This window comes from Aotus nancymaae, unplaced genomic scaffold (assembly GCF_030222135.1).
Source record: "Aotus nancymaae isolate 86718 unplaced genomic scaffold, 86718_ANA_hifiasm-v0.15.2.pri h1tg000058l, whole genome shotgun sequence".
Lineage (NCBI taxonomy): Eukaryota > Metazoa > Chordata > Mammalia > Primates > Aotidae > Aotus > Aotus nancymaae.
The window spans coordinates 18,701,601-18,725,150 of record NW_026988472.1 but is presented as its reverse complement, the minus strand read 5'-3'; the positions used below and the strand labels follow the sequence as shown (position 1 = coordinate 18,725,150).

The 23,550-nt window shown below is 39.6% G+C and overlaps 1 protein-coding gene across 2 annotated transcripts in view; it reads right to left on the bottom strand.

Annotated features, from left to right (window-relative positions):
• MED14 (mediator complex subunit 14) overlaps positions 1-23,550 on the bottom strand; it is a 96,370-nt gene that overhangs the window by 26,174 nt on the left and 46,646 nt on the right. For both annotated transcript variants that reach the window (XM_021673278.2, XM_021673277.2), the window contains exons 16-22: positions 20,583-20,659; positions 8,419-8,579; positions 8,188-8,334; positions 7,450-7,541; positions 6,325-6,477; positions 5,418-5,687; positions 558-698 (exon numbers count right to left, since the gene is read on the bottom strand). In XM_021673278.2, coding sequence (XP_021528953.1) covers positions 558-698; positions 5,418-5,687; positions 6,325-6,477; positions 7,450-7,541; positions 8,188-8,334; positions 8,419-8,579; positions 20,583-20,659 — 1,041 coding nt within the window. The remainder of the gene's footprint in view (positions 1-557; positions 699-5,417; positions 5,688-6,324; positions 6,478-7,449; positions 7,542-8,187; positions 8,335-8,418; positions 8,580-20,582; positions 20,660-23,550) is intronic.

Below are 23,550 nucleotides of genomic sequence, written 5' to 3'. Positions count from 1 at the left end.
GCTAAACGATCACTGTTCACCTTCTATTTCAGGAGGCTCAGTGAGAGAATAATGGCTGGCCTCGGGGCCTGTTCAACTCTCAGACATGTGAAGGTGACAGGACAGAACTGAAAGCTCTTATGTTTCTATAATGTGGCTTTTATCCAAATGGTCTGAGGACAGAACCCTGGAAATTTGTCCACCTGTTCTCTGTAGGAGTCCCCGCTGAACATCATTTAGTCCACTGTGTTCTACTCTAATAGCATCTGTCTTTCAAGACAAGGTGAGGAAACTCTCTCAAAGATCTGGGATCCTGCAGATGATATTTCCACCCATGGAATCATGTAACATCATTTTAAGTGCATGAATTATCTGAGATTAATGCTGTTTCTAACACTATTCATTTACTGTCACTGGAAGTCTCCTCCTCACCTCCTTCTGCAACTCTTTATTTCATAAGGATTTTTTGGGCATCTCAGGCCCACCAATGACCTCATCTTTCAATGAAGCCCTGACGCCTGTAGAACCTGTGAAGTTACAGAAATGTGGTACCACTTGGAATTTTGGCTAGATTTTACCTGTTGCTGGGGTGGTGGCTGGAGCTGCGATATTAAAGAATCCATCATATCTCCTCCTATAGGAGAAGGGGGATTATCGTCCTCATTTACAGACCTTCTTCGAGCATCCTGATTGCTGTCCACAAACATATTTAGGAACGTCTATGGATAGAAACAGGTTACATTTAGATTATTTTGCCTAACATTATTAGTAAAATATTTTAAATTATTTAAAATATTTCAACAGAAACATAGTATGTTGATCCTTGAAAACCATTAGTAGGATAACCTAGAAGAAATGTTAATTTTGAAGCAGGAAATTGAGGAAAACAGTTAACAAAAACAGCATCTAAGAAAAAAGTCATATCAACTAAGAAATATTGTTTGAGCAAAAAGTTGAAGAAAGAAGTACATCCTGGCACCTCTACCACCAGATTATATATTTTCTTACTAACTTCTAATCCAGAAATGGGGGTAAAAAATGAAGAACATATTGGCCATAACTTCAATGACTTGGAAAATATCCCAGCTAGTGAGCACTCTCACTTCTTAAACTAGAAAATACAAAAGGAAAATTGAATAAGAAACAATCTAATTTTTTCTTTTTTATATTATATGATTTAATCTTGAATCATTAAGAGTACGACAGCCTTGTTTTACAAAATATTGTCAAAACTGAGTAAGGTTACCAGAGTTTGTTTTTCAAACACAGATTCTTTTTAACACTCCTCACATCCCCAGTATTGAAGTGTGTGTGTATGTGTGTGTGTATCATAAGCTTATCAGAATCACTAGAGAGCTATTAAAAGTCCACAGTGGGCTGAGCACGGTGACCCATGCATATAATCTCAGCACTTTAGGAGGCTGAGGTGGGAAGATCCCTTGCGAGACTAACCTGGGCAACAATGGCAAAACCTCATCTCTATAAAAAATACAAAACCAGCCAGGAATGGTGGTGCACACCTGTGGATCCAGCTACCAGGGAGGATGAGATGGGAAGACTGTTTGAGCCCAGGAAGTTGAGGCTGCAGTGAGCTGTGATCCCACCACTGCACTCCAGCCTGGGCGACAGAGCAAGACCCTGTCTCAAAAAAAAAGTCCACAGTCTACTTTTAATTAAAGATGATGGGCCCACAACACACACTGCATTCTCTCCCCACTAAAACTATTGGAAAAAATTTTTTTTTTTTTTTTTTTTTTTAGACGGAGTTTCGCTCTTGTTACCCAGGCTGGAGTGCAATGGCGCGATCTCGGCTCACCGCAACCTCCGTCTCCTGGGTTCAGGCAATTCTCCTGCCTCAGCCTCCTGAGTAGCTGGGATTACAGGCACGTGCCACCATGCCCAGCTAATTTTCTCTATTAGTAGAGACGGGGTTTCACCATGTTGACTAGGATGGTCTCGATCTCTTGACCTCGTGATCCACCCGCCTCGGCCTCCCAAAGTGCTGGGATTACAGGCTTGAGCCACCGCGCCCAGCCTGGAAAAAATTTTTGAATCAATAAGTAACAAAGACAAAAAGAATGGGAGAAGAGAAAAAATAGCAATACATCCTGGAGGCTGCAAAGCAGATGGCTGAGTAGCAACTAGAACAACCCAATGTGAGAAAGTTGTATCCTAAGTAAACTGTGGGAAAAGCCAAGAAGCAAGCTATTTCCATCCAGATCCCCAAGGTACTTTGGAATGGGCAGTATTAGGCACTGATATGGTTTGGCTCTGTGTCCCCACCCAAATCTCATCTTGAATTGTAATCCAAATTGTAATCTCCACATGTTCAGAGAGGGACCAATTGATTGGATTATGGGGACAGTTCCCCTCATGATGTTCTTGTGACAGTGAGTTCTCACGAGATCTGATGGTTTTATAAGAAGTTTCCTCTGCTCTCGTGCCTCTTGCCTGCCACCATATAAGACGTGCTTGCTTCCCCTTTACCTTCCACCATGATTGTAAGTTTCCTGAGGTCTCCTAGCCATGCTTTCTGTTAAGCCTGTGGAACTGTGAGTCAATTAAACCTCTTTCCTTTATAAATTATCCAGGCTCAGGTAATATCTTTATAGCAATGTGAAAACAGACTAATATGGGTACCTTTGGAAGTGGGGATAAAAGTGGGACTAACAACAGAAGGACTAAGTGAAAGTCTAAGAGACACTTAGACCCTCCCAGATCCTCTGCTACTCTCACTTAGCTCATTTGATCTCTTCCACCCTGGAAGAGGATCTCTGACTTGGGGGACACCAAAGATCAATTGAGACGACTACCATATAAAAAATGGGGATCAAAGTCGACATAAAGTTGAGAATACTCGTTTTCTCATTTGACTTTCCCAAAATTGAGAGCCAGATGCATACCATCTATGCAGAAGATTTGGATACTCTTCTGTTGGTACTCAAACCAGCCTAACAAAAATATCTAAAGCTACTGATATTGGAAGTTTCCCAAAGAAATGCCCTAAGGAGATCATCCTGCAATGAAGACCACAGTCAGTAAGTCTTACTTTTAAATAAGAGCTGACAGTTAAGAATCACTTAACATTTGAGGAAAGACACTAACATAAAAGAGATCAATACCACACCCACACCCACACCCCACAAAAGCAAGGTGAATAGAGATTATATAAGATAAAAAGAAGAAAAAGTAATGTCGCCATCTAATAGAATGTTTAAAATAAACGTTTAGAAACAAGAAAGACCTTCTGAAAAAATGTTTAAAGGATGGCCAAAATAAAATATTGGTAGAAATGAAAATTAGAGGGATTAGAGGAAAAAAGTGAGGTATCTCCCAAAAACAAAGAGACAAAAACACAGAAGAGATAAGAAAATTGGAGGACAAGTCCACAATGCCTAGCATCAGAACATTAGGAGTACCTGAACGAGCTACCACGGAAAACAACAGAGATGAATCAATAAATACTGTAAGATTTCCCAAAGCAAAGAGCCCACTCAAGTCACATAATGTTTAAGAATTAGAACAGCATTACACATCTCAATAGTCATAATGGAAGCTAGGAGACAATGAAGCAGTATCTTCAAAATTTTTACAGAAAATGACTGCAACCTAGAATTCTATTTCTAGCCACTTCAGTTAGATGAGGGTAAACTAAAGATGTTTTCAGACGTACAAGATCTCAGCCTATTAACTCCCCACCCCCCATGTACCTTATCTCAATAATCAAAACAATGAAGTAAACCAAGAAAAAAAAAACAAAAACAAGGGGCCTGCAACACAAGGTATGAAACGTGCAACATAAAAGAGAACTGAAGGAATCTCCCCGTTCATCCTTTTGCAGATACCCAAGTCAACACTGTGTAAAAGGCCCAGCCTGCTATCAGTCCAAATTAGAGCAGTTCGGAGGCCTACTGAAGAGATTTCTTCAAGATGAAATCAATAAGGCATCTGATATGTTTGAACATACCAAAAGGAGTTACATAAGTAGGAGACAGTTTAAGGTTAATTAGCAATAAGTACAGAGAAAGCAAAACCAAAAAAAAAAAAAAAAAGACCCAATTAATAATTCCCAATAAAATATAATGTTGAGCAAGACAGGAAAAATAATCATAGTAAGCTCAGTTACAGCAGTGCTTACATATTCATAACAGTGCAAACACTGAAAAATGATCTAATCAAAATTGCTACCTAACCATGTTACAAAGATAGGAGGAAAGACAAATGTGTTTATGTACTGAGTGCAGCCTGGAAGGGGGAAGGCACACAAAAAGAAGAATTTAATAAGAATTAAAGCCTGGGCAACACAATAAAACCCCATCTCTACAAAAAAACATAAAAATTATCCAGGTGTGGTCCTAGCTACCGGGGAAACTGAGGTGGGAGGATGGATTTAGCCCTAGTGGTTGAGGCTGCAGTGAGCCATGATCATACCACTGCACTCCAGCCTGAGGGATAGAACAAAACTTTGTCTCCAAAAAAAAAAGAAAAGAAAAACAGAAAAAAAAAGAATATTAATCTTCCATTGTGAGAATCAGATAATGCACTCAACCAAAAAGTAAACAAATAGCAATGTGGGCATTCTAATTAGAGATAAAGATATAAATACCAAGAGAATCAGCTATATAAGAATTCAAAACAGGGCATCTGGGGAGCAAGAAAATGACAAGAGTGGGTTGCAGGAGACTATTTTTCAAATCAAGCCTTTTCGATTTATTTGACTCTAAACTATAAACACATACAACTGAGCTATCACATCAGTTAACCACTCTGGCAGTTGTGGTCCATGATCTTACATTTTTAAAAAGCATCAAGCCAGGCACAGGGTCTCATACCTGTAATCCCAGCACTTTGGGAGGCTGAGGCAGGTGGATCACCTGAGGTCAGGAGTTCGAGACCAGCCTGGCCAACATGATGAAACCCCATCTCTACTAAAAATACAAAAATTAGCCAGTCGTGGTGGCGGATGCCTATAATCTCAGCTACTGAGGAGGCTGAGGCACGAGTGAGCCAAAATCATGCTGTTGCACTCCAGCCTGGGTGACACAGTGATACTCTGTCTCAAAAATAAATAAATAAATAAATAAGCATCACAGTAGACTCAGTAACCAAACCTTTTTAAAAATCAATGATAAAAACTACTTTTAAAGTTCCCTAAAGTTCCAAAGAGCAAATATAACTCTTTTTAGTATCTCCATCCTACTGATCAAAAGGTAAGAATATAAAGAAAAGGACTTTTAATCATCTCATACACATAAGCACGGCACTTTATCAGAAGTTCTAGCACCTTCAGAATGAAATTGCAGAGATGATGAATTAACATTGCTACTTGTTAAATTTAAACAGGAATTTGTTGCTTTTCCCCATTATTTCTCCCTCAAAGAAATTATTTTAGAGATGATTTTTATGTTTACTCATGTTATAACACTGAAGTCTGTTACCTTTAGTCCTGGTGCAGGATAAAAACCTTCAACTAATTTGCTGTTATCAAAAAGACTATAGGCACCATCCCGTATTGCCACAACACCTCGACTCCGGCAGTATATATCTATGCAATACATGTTCCTGAAGGCCAGTCTGATGTGGGTGGACGACTGTGGCAGAATGGAGAAGCACTGGTACGCAGTGTTGGTTCTCTGGGTCAAGCCCAACATCGGCACAGTGGGGAGTTTGTTGATGGCATTTAATGGAGCCTGAGTATCAAACAGTACCTATAAGGAACAAAAACACAGTGAGAGGAGCCAGTTTCTGTACAAATGTTAAAACCTCAGAATTTTCAGTATATAACTGTCACAAATGAGACAACGTCCCTCTGGCACATTCTACAAAACTTCCCCTTGAAGAGAATGCAAACTAGATCACTGAGTCCACATTGAATCAAAAAAAATTCTCAAAGAAATGTTAAGATATAAAAGACAAAAGTTATCCGCCTTAGTCACTAAAGACAAGTTAAGTCCACATGATCTTTTGAAGAGTTTTGCCTGAGACACTAAGTGCTAGTTTTTTTTTTTTTTCCTTTGTTTTCTGAGGCAAGGTCTCACTCTGACACCCAGACTGGATTGCACTGGCACAATCATGGCTCACTGCAGCCTTGACCTCCCCAGGCTGAGGTGATCCTCTCACTTCAGCCTCCCAAGTAGCCGGGACTATAGGCATGAATCACCACACCTGGCTAATTTCTGTATTTTTGTAAAGACAGGGTGTTGCCACATTGCTCAAGCTGGTCTTGAATTCCTGAGCACAAGCAACCCTTCTGCCTCGGCCTCCCAAAGTGTTAGGATTATAGGTGTGAGCCACCACACCTGGCATACTAAGTCTTATTTTTAGACAGAAAATAAACGTAATTACCTGTAATAACTGAACCACATTTGGTGTTTTGTTGAACATTTCTTGAAGCTGATGGAGAATGGTATTGTGACAGTTACTACAACCTGAGTTTGGGCCAACAGTTCCCAAAGAAATGTGGAATTTTTGATGGATCGAATTCCATTGGATACTAATCTAAAGCAAAAAGATTACATGTTTCAGAAACTGAGAAAGTAACAGATTCAAGTAGGAGGAAAAAAATGTTAAAAGTAAGGGAAAATGCTAAAAATCTAAATGAGTTTTTTAAATTTATTTTTATTTTTTATTTTTTTGAGATTTTTTTTTTAAACAAGTAATAAAATAAGACTGGATTCGAACTCCAGATGTGCTATTAATATGGAACAGTACATTTCCTGACCATGTGTTAGCCTTCTTTTACTAAATAAAACAGGCGTTAAAATAACTTTCTTTACTAAACTTTATTTGAAAACTATCATTAGTGTTTCTTTTCGTTTTTCTCTTGAACTGAAGAAGAGTCACACTCTTGGTACCACCAACTAAAATGCACTGTCATAAAGGGGAAGGAAGCCACTCTAAACACAGATACACTTGGTTAATAGATTTTAAAACACTCAAGTAACCTGACATTACTTGATGCAGAAGTCTAGAGAGAAGCCTGCTGGCTGCATTTCTATACTACATTTCTAGGACTTTACATATGAGGTAGGGAAAAAATAAAGAACTATAGATTACAGGAAATATTTCAAGATTAAAATAAGATGAAACAATGTCAACATTCATGTGACCAAAAGCAAAACCATACCATATTGTTATAACCACTCATACATAATTTTCCTTACAATAATCACATTGCCAAGCAAATCTGGAATCAGTGAAGAAATACAAACACCAACAGTATATTATTACCTTGTCCAAAATGCTTCAAGATCACATACCCCATCACAGAGGATTATTTTTGTTATCAATTTTAAGGAGTTAAGCATTGTAGTATACTATATTTATAGCCACAAAGCATTTAAAATTTACCATTTTATCCCTTTTACTTGAGCTCTTACTTATATTAAGGTAATTTTCATGTTTTTTTAAATCTTGATTTTTAAAATATTCATAAGACACCAAGTTCAGCATTTTAATTAATAGACTTACTGAGCTTCCCTTGGTGGTTCCATAACACAAGATAAGTTTTCGGTAATTATAAACACGAACTTCTGAGAAAATATTTAGATGAGCAGGTATGTCTAAACAGAAGAAAATAAAAAGGAGATTAACATTATACATGCAAAATTTTAAAATACAGATTTGATTAAGAGGGCATTTTGGCAATATTATATGCCAAGACAGGTCTCTAGTTAGGTAATTTAGTTAAAAAAAAAAAAAGCAACAGCATAAATAGATAATATGCTTCCACTTCTACAAAAGGGGGTAAGAGCAGGTGAGACATACTGAAGCGTCTAGCATAGTGGTTAGAGGGTTCCAATTCCAACTCTACCACTCACTAGCTATGGGACTTTATGCAAAGTTCTTAGTCTCTGCAACTTGTTTTATTCTGTAAAATGAGGAATAATACCCACCTCATAATTGTGATTGTGAAGATTAAATGAGTTAACACAAACAGTTTATGATATTATATGGCACACAGTAAATAGGCACTATTATTATGAGACAGTATACCTATGTGTATAATTTTTGCAAACAAAAGAAATTTAACAGTGGTTGTGTTTAGGGAAAGGAAATTGAAGTCTGAAGTGAAAGGAACACTTAAGTTTTATTAGATATAATTTTGATTTTTTTGCCTTTAACACTGTACATGTTTTACTTCCTTCGGTTAAAAAAAGGGGTGGGTGGGCTTTTTTTCTTATTTAAAAAGGAGATTATTACATGTACCTGGTAGAGAACGTGCAAATTCCAACACACACTCATATAATCGTGCAATACTATTCCAGTCATTAAGAAACATTTCAACCACTTTTCTACCACCAACAGGCTCAGACAACAGATTTTCATATGTCAGGTAAACGTGCCGGGATGGTCCTATAAGATTAAGAGAATATTAATAGTAATTGATACTTTAAAAATCCAGAAATCTGCAAAGACAAAATGTGTGAAACATCTCACCTTGTTCCCTAGTAGAAGTGCCATTAAGCGGACAATTCGCAAACACTAACTCTGCTACCCACGTGCGGTTATTTCTACCTTGTAATCGGAAAGTGCAATCGAGAAGAGAGCGGTCCAGAGCCTTTTGGGTTTCCTCACTTATACCCTTACAGGGAGGAATTCTGGTGATAAAAGACAGCATATGAAGTATACTTTACACAGACAAAGCACAATGTACACAATGACAGGCAGGGTATGACATTAGAGCTTCAGTTCAAACTCCACTTCTAGATACCTTCTGCAAAGGGAGGAAACAGTTCACAGTAATTAATAGTATTTAATCCATTTCCGTTCACATCAATATGGATGAGAACTCTCATTTTAGTGATGTTTGTCTTTATTCATAATTTTGTTCTTTAAAAAAGACTACAATTCTACAGAATGAAAATTAAGAATACTGATTTTCTACAAATCTATCTAGAACATCCTCAAGGAAAAGCTAACGGGAACAAACCCTTATAAAACCACTCTTTGAAAACAGGATAATACTGTACAAAGAATAAGGGTCTTGGAGTCACAGACCTTCATTCTAACTCTGACTCAGCCACATTTAGTGTCTCTGAATTTCCCAACTATAAAATAGAGATGAAGAATTACTTTATGTGTCATTGACAAAGAAAATGAAAGTGCTTATGTGGCTGACACAGCAGGTATTCATATGTTTTTTTTCTAACAGATGGAGTCTTGCTGTGTTGCCCAGGCTGGCCTTGAACTCCTGAGCGATCCTCCCACCTCAGCCTCCCGAGTAGCTGGAATTACAGGTGCACACCACCAAGCCTGGCCCCATGTATGTTAATTCTCCCTTGCACTAAAACCACTTTGCCACCACCTCCTCTGTAGAGGCAACTCTTATTTTGATGGAGTTTTACATGTATTAACTCATTTAATATACATATTGTCACACATATGTCACATATACAAGAATGTAGTAGCCTAATATCTTAAAATACCTACCTATCCATTTTCCTTCTACAGCTTTACAAACTATCTCATTGGTCATAAAACATTATGAGGTAATATATTTTAGCTATTAATGAGTTATTTCAGTAATAGATGAAATAATGAGATATTATTTAATTATACGTAACCTTTAACTGATACAGAAGGTGGTTAATTCTCATATTTGGTATAATGAATATCTATATTGAGGCAAAAAGACCAACAAATGTAATTGGAATTGTGGAATCCTGGTTTAGACCCTTTAATTCAGAATATAACACCTAGAACAGAGTTTCTCAGTCTTGGCAATACTGGCATTTGGGGCTGGAAAATCCTTTGTTGCGGGGTGAGGGGCTGTCTTGTGCAGCCCTGGCCTCTACTTACTACTAGGTGCCAGCAGCACTTCCTACTCCCTCTTCTCAGTTAATGATAATCAAAACATCTGCAGACATTGCTAGAAGTCCCCTACAGGGCAAAACTGCCCTGGAGTTGAGAACCACTGACCTAGAATAAACAACTTAAGAGAGCAAAAAATAGATTGCATGTGGTAATTTAAACTTCTATCACAGCTCCTCTTCGATATACAGCTTTTGAAGTTTTTCAAAAGTTAATCTTTCACACTACATACTTTTTATCACTACCAGAAAGATTTTGTGCAACTATATTCTGGGTAGTTATTACAGAAATTGCATACACTACCTATCTGTTCCTCAATTTGACAGGTATATGGACAGAGGACTTGTCTCCCCTTACCCATAATAACACAGCCCTTCTCATAGGAATTATAAAGTAGCCAATTCAGATAGATTTTTAAATCTCAAGTTTGAAAATATAAATGCAGTATATTATCTTCCTTTCAAATAAAGCAGGTTTTTTATAAAATCTATCTAGTCAGAAAAGGAAAGTACAGAAGCTAGCATATGTTCAAGTGAGAACTAACATCAGTGTAAGCCTCCTTTCAAATTAAGTTCTTAGGGACAGTGGAACCTGTGGGGATCGCTCCCATGTGAGGCCCCTCGGAATTGGGCCTCACCATATGGTGAGCTTGAGCCCGGACACAGTGGACACAGTTTCCCGTTGGAGGCAGTCGAGATCGGGGAAAGTTAAACTGAGATCAAAGGATATCTAAAAGCAACTTTGCTAGACGATAAGGTGATACCTATGTGGTCTGAGAAGACATTGTGTTTATTTTCTGTTTCTGCATTTTATGACTTTGTCTACCCATTTGCTGGGTCCTGTGCTTGTTCTTGTGACTGCTGTTTGCATAGATAACAGGCTTACTGCCTCTCTGGTGCCTTGCATAGATAGTTAACTTTTTAACTTTAGGTTTCCTGATAATGAGACCCACCTGGACGACTTGATTGTATCTGATTATGTATGTGATTTTACTATTGTGTTATCTGCTGCCTAAGCTTGTATCCCAGGACTTTCTGTTCCCTTTGATGTATGAGATATTGGTGTCTGTTCCTGCAAAAGTAGGACAAAGATAAATATACTAACTGTGTGCAAAAATAAATTTGTCACTTGAGCAAAAGCTCACTTGACCCTCCGGACCTCTCTGTCTCTCTCTTTTCTTCCCGCGCACTCCCCTATTCAGGTTGGAACCCTCTTGCTGGCCAAGAGTCCCCGGCAGACGTGACGGCCGACCAGGAGCCCAGATCTGGCGACCACGACGTGGGACTTGAATACAGGGGACAACAGTGACCCTAATTCGAAGTGAGACCGCGGTAGTAAGTTTGAAAGTGTATGTTCTTTACTTAAGGTTGTTTTGCTATAATCTTGTAAATATTTTCTATAATTTTCATTAAGTTTGTCTTTAAAGATTAAAGTTCATCTGGAGTAAAACGGGGCAGCTCGAATCGAAGGAGCATAAGTTGTTTGTACATTTATTACAGTCTACGATAAAGTCTCAGGGTCATGATGTAAAGTTAAAGATGATAGAGGAATTTTTGCACATAGAGAAATTTGTCCTTGGGTACCTGAAGGTGGTGTATTGGATGAACGTACTTGGCATGTTATTGGAGAAAAAACTGAATACTTTTGCTTTTATAACAAAGAGTTACCTAAATCTGATGTTTTGCTTTCGGTTTGGTCTAAACTCCGTGGCTGTGTTTGCCCTTCTCCCTCTTCCGCACCTCCTTTTACTTCTACAGCTGCTCTCTCCCCTGCGGCGCTACATAGGTATGCTGCACCACCTCCGGTAGCTCAGGACGACGAGTCAGAGCGACACTTCGTCAACTCTCATACCGAATACCAGCCTGATCCGTTGGAAACTTTGACGGAGGTTGTTGTTGATTCAGCCAGGACTCCCCATACTACTCCACAATGGGTCCCTGGCCCGGTAACTGACTTTGCCTCCTGATCTTGCTCGACAGTTTCAGGATTTACTTTCGCTGTGCTCGTGCGCTGTCTCTAATCAGCAGTGCTTTCCTGTAGTACAAGGAAATGAAATGGGTGCAGGAAGCTATTCTACTGGGAGTGTGCCCATAACTTAACGAGCCACAGATGCTGCTTCAATGACTCCCCTAACTCATGCTTTATTATCTAATAAGAAAGGATTTGCTAATGTAAATAGTATGTTCCCTTCCCTTTTCCCTGTTACAGAAGTTCAAAATGTTCAGGGACAAATAGTCCATAAATATCAGCCTATCCCACCTGAAACTTTGAAAGAATTAAAAGAGGCTGTTGCTCAATATGACCCTACTGCCCCTTATACTATTTCTTTATTAGAAGGTTTGGCTAAAAAAGCCTTACCCCCGCATGATTGGGGCTGCCTTACAAAAGTTTGTCTCTCAGGTGGAGATTATCTCCTTTGGAGAGCTAATTATGATAATCGTGCTTTTGATCAGGCACAAAGAAATCATACTTATCAAATTCCAGTTTCTTTTGATATGCTTACTGGCAAAGGTCAGTTTGAAGATCTTCATTTACAAGCACAACTCCTCCAGATAGCCTATGGGCAGATTAACACGTTAGCCTTGCAGGCTTGGAGGCAGCTCCCGGCAACTGGGGTTAAGACTGAGGAGTTGGCAAAAATTAAGCAGGGACCTGATGAGCGATATCAAGATTTTGTGTCTCGCCTTTTACAGGCAGTAGGCAGGTTGGTTCAGGATGGAAAGGCTGGCACTTTGTTAGTTAAACAATTGGTGTTTGAAAATGCTAATCCAGCCTGTCAAGCAGCCATACGGCCATGGAAGAAAAAAGGCACTATCGCTGATTATATTCGGCTTTGTGCTGATATTGGGTCCCCTTATCAACAAGGGTTAGCTATGGCAGCAGCTCAAGCTGGTATGTCTGTAGCTGCTTATGTTAAAAATCAAATGAGTAATGCTCGCTATCAGTGCAGCAAACAAAAATGTTTTCAATGTGGTAATACCTCAAGAATGGAAATTAATTGTTATTGATTTAAAAGACTGTTTTTTTTTTTTTTACCATACCTCTTGCCCGGCAAGACTGTAGAAGGTCTGCTTTTAGTATTCCATCTACTAATTATGAACAACCTTGGGATAGATATGTATGGGTAGTGTTGCCTCAGGGCATGGCTAACAGCCCTACCCTTTGTCAGACTTTTGTTGCAAAGGCTATTCTTCCAGTCGGACAACAATATCCTGACATTCTTCTTATTAACCATATGGATGATATTTTAATTGCTGCTTCGACTGATGTTCTTCTGCAATCCACTTTTGTGCAATTGCAGAAATGTTTGACTAATGCTGGCTTTGTGGTTGCTCCAGAGAAAATCCAATCTTCTGCTCCTCATCACTATTTGGGACAAACAATTGAGTCACAAAAAATATCTTATGAAATTCCAAAATTAAATACCTCTCAATTAAAAACTCTTAATGATTTTCAGAAATTTTTAGGTGATTTAAATTGGATCAGACCTAGTCTCAAACTTACCACTGGAGACTTAAAACCCTTATTTGATATTTTAAAGAGACCTTCCAACCCTGCTTCCCCAGGCCAGCTTACTCCTGAAGCCATGCAAACACTCCAGATTGTTCAAAAAGCCTTGGCAGAACAAAAATTAAATAGAATTCAAGACAAGACACCCTGGAACTTTTGTGTGCTATATACGCAGTACACACCCACAGGTGTTTTCTGGCGGCAGGGGATATTAGAATGGCTACACCTCCCTGCTAGTCGTGGAAAGGTAGTGACTTCTTATTATGATTTAGTTGCAGCTTTGGTTGCTAAAGGCAGGACTCGTGCCCTTGCTCTGTTTGGGTACGAGCCTCCAAAAATTGTTGTTCGTTATACAGACCCTCAACAAAATTGGCTTTGGCAATTCTCAGAAACTTGGCAAATTGCTTTTGCTGGATTTCCAGGAAATATTAGTTGTCATCTTCCCGCTGATAAAAGTTTACAATTTTACACTCTTAATTCACTCATTTTTCCTCAGATCTGTGTCAAGACACCTTTAACACAAGCACACCTGGCTTTCACGGACGGATCTTCATCTGGCATTGCTGCTGGCTCAGTTAATAATCAACCTTTTTCTTTTCAGACTCAGGAAACCTCAGCTCAATGAGTTAAACTCCTTGCAGTGCAATTTGTTTTATCTCATTGGAATATTACTCTTAACATTTACTCTGATAGCCAATACGCTGTTCAACTTGTTCAGCACTTGGAGACTGCTCCCTTATGCTCAACTGATTCCTCCTTTATCATTCTTCACCTTTTAATCCCTCTACAGGAATCTCTTCAACAGCGCTCTCATCCCTTTTTTATAGGTCACATTCGAGCTTATTCTAATCTGCCAGGACCTCTTAGTAAAGGAAATCAACAGGCTGATCTTCTTACTCATTCTATTTTTTCCAGTGTTAACTCCTCTTCAACAGACACAGGCATCTCATGCTTTGCATCATCAAAATGCTCGCTGTCTTCATTTACAGCTTAAAATTACTTGAGAACAGGCTCAACAAATTGTTAAACAATGCTCTGCATGCCTTCCTCACTTGCCAGTTCCTTTTCATTATGGAGTTAATCCTCGAGGACTACAGAGTGGCCATGTATATCAAACGGATGTCACTCATTTTACACCTTTTGGTAAATTTCAATATATATATGTAACTATTAATACTTTTTCTCATTTTTTAGTGGCTTCTGCTCATACAGGTAAAGCTGTTAAAGATGTTATAGCCCATTGCTTATTGGTCTTTTCTATTTTAGGCCCTCCTAAAATCCTTAAAACAGATAATGCTCCTGCTTACACCAGCAAAGGATTTAATCATTTTTGCTTTCAGTTTCATATTCAACATTGTACAGGTATACCCTACAATCCACAAGGACAAGTAATTGTAGAACGTGCTCATGCAACTTTAAAATTAACTTTACAAAAAATAAAACAGGGGGAGTCAGGAGCTGATTTACATAAGACTCCTCATACTTGGCTTAGACATGCTCTATATATTTTAAATTTTTTCATTTTTGATGCAGAAGGACGTTCTGCTGCTGAGCGTTTTTGGCACCCTAGTCCCAGAGCACAAGCTGAGGTGCTGTGGAAGGATGTCTTAACTAACAAGTGGAATGGACCTGATCCCGTCCTAATATGGGGACGAGGACATGTTTGTGTTTTCCCTAGATCTGCTGAAAGCCCGTTGTGGGTACCAGAGCGGTTGGTGAAACATGGACCTCCTGTCGATGGGAAAAACCGGAACCTTGATCCCGAGCTTCAGACAGCTGCATCTACCACCACCACCTCCACCTCTTCGGCGCCGCTGAAGGAAAGCGTCGCCAGACACAGAACACCCAATGTCTTCCCTTGCCTACCTGGGGCCAGATAAAGCGTCTTTGCATTAAAGCAGCCCAAATTGTGAACTCACAGGGAATTTCAAAAACTCTGGCTGTAATGTTCATAGCCATGTTGGCTATTTTGACCTACAAATCATTCATGAACAGGCTTGTGTAGCCTCTCCTTATGTTATTCTATTTGGGAATATATCTATAGATGAGGAAAGTGGACATTATTTTATAACTTGTCCCAACTGTGTTCTTACTAACTGTATTGATTCAACTGTATTTCCTACTCCTGTTATTATGATTGTACATCAACCGCCCTATATCATGCTTCCTGTTAATATCTCTGGTTATTGGTATGATGAAAGAGGACTTCAAGTACTGCATCAAATGAGAGAATTAATGATTAGACCTAAACGTTTTATAGGAATTCTAATTGCCAGCATTTTAGCTATTATAACTATTGTTGCATCAGCTGCCACAGCGGCAGCAGGCCTTGCTCATCGTGTCCAAACAGCAACTTACGTAAACCATCTTGCAAAGAATATTTCTGTTTCTATGGGCACTCGAACGAATATTGATAAAAAATTAGAAGCGAAGTTAAATGCCCTGGAAGAAACAGTGAGTATTCCAGGTGATAAGGTTTATAATATGCAAAACCGCATGGCATTGCAATGCCATGTAAACTTTAAGTATATATGTGTAACCAATACTCCTTACAATGACACTGAGTGGCAGTGGCCTTTAATTAAGGCACATTTACAAGGCATTTGGACTCATAATAATTTGTCTTTAGATGTCATAAGACTACAACATCAAATTCATGCTATTGACATCTCTCGTAAAGAATTGCCATTTGATGATTCAATTGCTCGTGATATAGTAGATACTCTGTCTTCTTGGACTCGTGGGTTTCATATCCCTTCTTTTTCGTCTCTAATTGGCATAGGAGTGTGTGTACTCCTTTTAATTATCCTTTTACCAGTACTCTTTCGCCTTGTGTTCTCCTCCCTCCAAGAGCTGCAACTCAAAATATTTGAATTGCGTCTAAAGAATAAAGAACGGAGAGCTGTGGGGATCGCTCCCATGTGAGGCCCCTCGGAATTGGGCCTCACCATATGGTGAGCTTGAGCCCGGACACAGTGGACACAGTTTCCCGTTGGAGGCAGTCGAGATCGGGGAAAGTTAAACTGAGATCAAAGGATATCTAAAAGCAACTTTGCTAGACGATAAGGTGATACCTATGTGGTCTGAGAAGACATTGTGTTTATTTTCTGTTTCTGCATTTTATGACTTTGTCTACCCATTTGCTGGGTCCTGTGCTTGTTCTTGTGACTGCTGTTTGCATAGACAACAGGCTTACTGCCTCTCTGGTGTCTTGCATAGATAGTTAACTTTTTAACTTTAGCTTTCACTGCTGTTTGCATAGTTAACAGGCTTACTGCCTCTCTGGTGTCTTGCATAGATAGTTAACTTTTTAACTTTAGGTTTCCTGATAATGAGACCCACCTGGACGACTTGATTGTATCTGATTATGTATGTGATTTTACTATTGTGTTATCTGCTGCCTAAGCTTGTATCCCAGGACTTTCTGTTCCCTTTGATGTATGAGATATTGGTGTCTGTTCCTGCAAACGAAGTAGGACAAAGATATATATACTAACTGTGTGCAAAAATAAATTTGTCACTTGAGCAAAAGCTCACTTGACCCTCCGGACCTCTCTGTCTCTCTCTTTTCTTCCAGCGCACTCCCCTATTCAGGTTGGAACCCTCTTGCTGGCCAAGGGTCCCCGGCAGACGTGCCGGCCACACGGGACGCAGAGGAACCCTGAAAGTGCATTGCATATCACTTTAATCTGTGATGCAGATACAATAAGCTCTACCTCAAGGAACCCATAAAATAGTTACTTGCTTTTAAGGTTATGAATGAAACAGAATGAATAAAAATAAACTGTAACTTTAATCTTCTCAGCATGATCATGTGAGGGGAAAACAAAAACAACCCAAAGCCAGGTTCCCCAAAAGGAAACCTGACAAAATAGTTACAAACTTAAAATACTGCAAAATACTATTATAGTAGCCAAAAACTAAGAACCCAGGAAGGTGTTTTCCGGACAATGAATTAACCTATCTGAAAACTTCTACCAATTCAAAAATTTCTGATTTACACAGCTGCTCCTAACCAATTTTTCTCCTGTATTTCTCAGTACTAAGCAAATTGAGGAGCCAGGCTATGGTCTTTTATGGTCAGGCAGATGTGTGTCAGCTTTGTTGTGAGGGGTTTTACAAACGTCATTAACCCCACTATAGCCCTGCAGTGCAAAAGCAGGGAGATCACTGAAAGTGCTAGCAAAAGCAGCATGAGTGTGCCTAAAAGGGAAGTGAAGAGCTTTTTATAGAGATTGCACACTTGCATGAAGGACAAGCTGAACCACACAACTTGCAAAAAAAAAAAAGCTGTGCCTGTGCATTATCAGCATAGGCTACAGGAAGCAAAGAAACACAATGGAGGAAATGAAAAACCCTTGTGGGTATGGCCAGAGGACCTTTACGACTGAGCATGACTGTAACATGAGTTCAACAAGAAGGTGGGAGGTTTGCTGAAGAGCTCTAAACTAGGCACCATAAGCATGCTGCTCTCTCAAAACTTGTGTCCCAAGCCTCATTTGGGTTATAGGATCAAGGCTCTTGAATTTGCACAAGGCAACAGGTCCATGAACCACAGCAATCAAAGTTTTCTATGATACATTTGATACTCTGATTGCAGAGATGCATCAAGGAGGCCTGCTCAACAAATTTTCAAGGAGATAAAGTAGAACAAGAACATAATGTATTTTTGGCAAAGAGAAGGAAAGTGTGCCAAGTGTAAAGCTTTTAAGTATCAACTCATATTCATATTCATATTTAATATTAATATATCCAGGACTAAAAGCTTACAAGAGTTTCTAAAGATTAAAGGCATAAGTCCAATTCCATACTAATTAGGTCTATACAGAACTCTAATAAAATCATGTTGAGACATCTATTATTTACTTTTTCCTTCTTCAGTTCTATACCCTACCCCAATAATGGACAGCACTTACTGGAGAAACAGACATCTTTAACGTATCCATTTATATATCTTTTCCTTTACATTTTAAAATACAGAAAACAAAAGCCAGGATTAAAGACTTTAAGAACTGTTATAAAATGAAGCTAAAAAGTATGAAGTACTTTCTTCCTAGGTAGAAGTCTTATGCATTCTCTTGAGTTCAAGAAGAAAGGAGACTGAAATTTCTCTTGAAAAAATGCCGAGAACAAGACATTTTTAAAATCTCGCAAACCATGAAAAATACAACAGAATAGAATGCAAATGTTAATTAACATTATCAACTTATCTACAGGTGCCAAGAAGAGTAAAAAGAAAAAAATAACCTATATTCGAGGCAAAGCAATTCAAAACCAAATGCAATTGAAAATATTGCATTTTCCTACTGATTTCCATTATAAGACTAGTTCTCTCTCTCCTGAAAACTTTTTTATAGAAATGGTGTTAAGATAGCCAGGACAAGGAACTATTCCAGTTCTTCAATTCCGTAGTATCTAAAGTGAGTACTAATGACGACACGTGAGTTATGTGACACTAATTGCTAGCTCTATCCACCTTCCACAGAAACAGATTCCTATATAACAAATGGTAAAGCCTCATTTCTCAAATTGCAGAGCTGCTATGTCTTGGCAGACAGAGGAATTCGATAAACAAACATTGCTTATATAATATATATCATTAAGCAATATCTGAGAAACAATAAAGTGCACCCCTCCTTTGCAGAGGAACCTGTTTCCTGGACCAAAAAGGTTGATCTCTTAGATGGTATTCTGGCTTTGCAAGTCCATACTGGGTCATTTTATAAAGTACATGTACCACATTAGCTTTACTTCTAAGCATCCTTTGGCTCCTCGTCCTTTGTCCATTTAGAACAAAGCCCTATGCCCATCTCCTTTTGTATACTCTTTCCTGGTGATCTAATTTACTACCCCAGCTCAATTACTATCACCATGGTGATGACTTTATCTACTTCTCCTTCCCAGATCTGTTACCTGAGCTTGAGACACATCTCTGCCTGCCCAAAGGGTGTTCAGACACCTTAAACTTAGCAAAGTCCGTTCAAACTCACATCTTTGGTGTCCCTTATCTCAGAAAACACTGCCATCATCCATTATTTGCCCAAGATAAAACCAAGAATCATCTTTGCCACTTTCCCCTCTTTCTTCCCTTCAATACCAGTCTAATCATAACTTGTGAATATTTCTCTCCTAACTCCTTGTGGGATGTACCCTGCTCTAAGCTACCAACAACTCTAGCGTGAACCATTTCACCAACTGGTTTCATTACTTTAGTCTCGTTCCCCTTCAATTTATTCTCCATATTACTATCAGGTTGAGCTTTCAAATACACCTATCTATCTAATGATGTCAGTTTTGGCTTAAAATCATCTGAATAGCTTCTTAGTGCCATTAGGATAAAGCCTAAATTGTTTAAGGACACTTACATAGGCCTAAAGGATCTGATCCCTTCCTGCTTACATTTCCAGCCTCATTTCTCCTATCTCCTGCCATGCCGAACTCCTTTCAGCACAAAAATGCAGAGCTTTCTCTTCCCTCCAAGCCTTCACATTAGCAGTTAACCTTCTGGTTAGGACCTCTCACTCCCTCTGCCCCATTTCCTCTGACTAATTCTCACCTCTCCTTCAGTCGAAGCACAACTGGTACTTCCTCAGGGATACCCTTCCTGACTTCTGAACTAGCCCATATTCCTCTGCTTTATGAACCCACAGCATTCTGAGCAGATGTCAGAATTCAAGCCTGACACACAGTCACACTCAATATATATCTGCTGAATGAATCAAAGAAATGCAGAGAAAAGACATCCAAAAACATCAAGTGAGGCTGGGCGTGGTGGCTCATGCCTATAATCCCAGCACTTTGGGAGGCCAAAGAGGGTGGATCACTTGAGACCATATCACTTGAGGCCAGGAGTTTAAGACCAGATTGGGCAACATGATGAAACCCTGTCTCTTTGTGTAAAAATACATAAAAACTAGTTGGGCATAGTGGTGCGCGCCCAAGTCCCAGCTACTCAGGAGGCTGAGGCACGAGAATTGCTTGAACCTAGAAGGCAGAGGTTGGGAGGTTGCAGTGAGCCAAGATCATGCCACTGCAGTCCAGCCAACCTGAGCAATAGAATGAGACTGTCAAAAAAAAAAAAAAAAAACCCCACAAATGATGCTGGATTGCCACTCCATAGATTAAAGGGAATCTTCCCCCAGATCCTGATAACTCTATGCAGAAATCCACAACACCCACAGGTTCTGAACACTACTTTATGTTGTTTCATGGAAAAGAAGCAGCTTTCAGAGTATGACTGCAACATGTGGCACCAAGTGAGACACATGACAGGGGCTTACTTTAATAAGCGAATTGCATGACTGAAGCCATCACCTTCCACTTGCACTCCTTGATGTGGAATCTCCAGATTGGACAACTACAAATAGAAAAATAGAATTATATCAGACCACCAATTTTACAAAAACAACTACCATTTCTAAGTACTACGGTCTCTATTCTTGTGGCACCTGTTCTAGGGCCATTCTTTCTCCAAGTTACAACACATTAGGCATGAGTATTATCCCCATCATTAGATTTCTGGGAAATGACACAAAGTCCAGTGGAACTCAAAGCTGCTCCAGTGCATCTAGTTTAAGAAACACCTCCACGAGTGGCAAATGTTCAAAATTCAGGAAATCAATCTAATTTTTGCAGTGAGCCAAAAGTAATCTAGAACCAATTTTAGTCGTTCCAAAAGAGGCAACTACAAAATAAGAATGGTTTGCTTGTGTAATTCTACTCTGTTTGTTTAAAACAATGTTTGAGTCACTGTCATAGCTTATTTCTTAACAACATTTTTTAGTTCATAACTTTTCTGAAGTATATTCTTAACAATTAAACTACTTCCTGGCTGGGCACGATAGCTCATGCCTGTGGCCTCATCACTTTGGGAGGCCAAGGTGGGCAGATCTCCTGAGGTCTGGGAGTTTGAGACCAGCCTGACCAACATGAAGAAAACCCATCTCTACTAAAAATACAAAATTAGCCGGAGGTGGTAGCGCATGCCTGTAATCCCAGCTACTTGGGAGGCTGAGGCAGGAGAATTGCTTGAACCAGGGAGGCAGAGGTTGTGGTAAGCTGAGATCACGCCATTGCACTCTAGCCTGGGTAACAAGAGTGAAACTGCATCTCAAAAAAATAAAAATAGCTGTGCGTGGTGGCTCACGCCTGTAATCCCAGCAGTCTGGGAGGCTGAGGTGGGTGGATCACCTGAGGTCAGGAGTTTGAGACCAGCCTGGCCAACATGGAGAAACCCCATCTCTAAAATAAAAAATAAAAATAAATAAAAATAAGCTACTTCCTATGTGAAACCCAAGAAAAGATTTCCAATTTGTGCATTTACTCAATGACATCTCTTTCCCAATTAAAGGATTCAGAAAGCAAATTAAAAAGATAAATGTAGAGATAGTCCCTGAAACCCTTTCCATGGGACTGCAAATAATTATGGCATGCCAGGAAGTCATCTGATCTACAGAAATGCTTGGCTTTGGCAGATATTCCCAGGTCTTACATGACAGACTATTTATTTCTATCTACCATGTTCTGGAAAGGATTTAAGGAAGTTCCAAGTATTTAAAGGAGCCCTCTTCTTTGGGCCTGGGAAAGAGAAAGGTTTAGAAAAATAGCTGGTGACCAAATAGGAGGTAGGGGTTCAGATTCAAAAGGAAATGAAGTGTGGGTCAGCTCAAAAATGTTGCTGCTATTCTATCAATCAGATATATAAACATTCGGCCGGGCGCAGTGGCTCACACCTGTAATCCTAGCACTTTGGGAGGCCTAGGCGGTCGGATCACCTGAGGTCAGGAGTTTAAGACAAGTCTAGCCAACATGGTGAAACCCCATCTCTACTAATAATACAAAAATCTGCCAGGCACGGTGGTGCATGCCTGTAATCCAAGCTACTTGAGAGTCTGTGGCAGGGGAATTGCTTGATCCCAGGAGGCGGAGGATGCAGTGAGCTGAGTTGCGCCATTGCATTCCAGCCTGGGCAACAGGAGTGAAACTCCAACCCCAAGAGAAAAAAAAGAGATATAAACATCCCTTGTAAAATTAGATTTAGTTCTACTCACATCTCAGCCTAAACTACTTTAAGCAGAAAACATACTTGCTTTTATCTTTAACATAGCTAGAACGTTCACTGAGAATAAAAAGTAGATAAGTTTTTAAGAGTTTGACTGAGTTCAACAGAGCACTGCAGAATGTTCATCTGTGTCCCCTATGTGCAGCAAGTATAGGAATACAAAGAAGGTGGACACAGAGAAAGTATGTCTACAGTCATTAACCTATGTAGGCCTACAAAGACACACATTTTTACAAATTCTGGCCTGTGGGTAGAGGAAGAGAGGATATAAAGGCATTGCTTTGCCCCAGCACCATATATCCATCTTCCCTTCCCACTGCAAAGGTAGTAACTGAATGGCTTTCATATAATAAATCCAAATAACACAATAAAAGTCCAATAATATAGTCAAGTACATAGGAAACATGGACACACTCCACAGCTTAGGAGCTAAGGCCAGTATCCAGATAAGAGGACATTCATCAAGCTCACAGTTCTAGGAGCTAGGTCATCAAGGACATGAGTATTTATTTTAGGTGCCTGTTTCTGGGCTTGGGTTTCTCTCTGGGCTCTTTTCAATTTCACACCTTATCCTCTGCCTGCAGATCCCAAAGTCCTGTAAATGAGGGGTTGGCAAACAAACAGCTAATGAGCCAAGCCCAGCCCATGGCCTGTTTTTTTTGTTCTTTTTTTTCTCACTCTGTTGCCCAGGCTGGAGTACAGTGGCATGATCTCAGCTCACTGCAACCTCTGCCTCTCAGGTTCAAGCAATTCTCCTGCCTCAGTCTCCCGAGTAGCTGGGATTACAGGTGCCTGCCACCACGCCCAACTAATTTTTATATTTTTAGTAGAGATGGGGTTTCACCATGTTGGTCTCGAATTCCTGACCTCAGGTGATGTGCCCGCCTCAGCCTCCCAAAGTGCTAGGAGGACAGGCATGAGCCACCGTACCCAGCCCACTGCCTGTTTTTGTAAACGAAGTTGTATCGTAACACAGTCATGCTCATTTGTTTAAATATCAGCTCTGGCTGGTTCACACTACAACAGCAGATTTGAGTAGCTATAACAGAGACCACTTGACCCACAAACTCTAAAATATTTACTATTTGGCTCTTTACAGAAAAAGTTTGCCAATCCCTGTTCTAAAGCATAAAAGCTATTTTCAACAAATTTTCCCAAGGCCAACACCATTAGCCCAACTGAAAAAG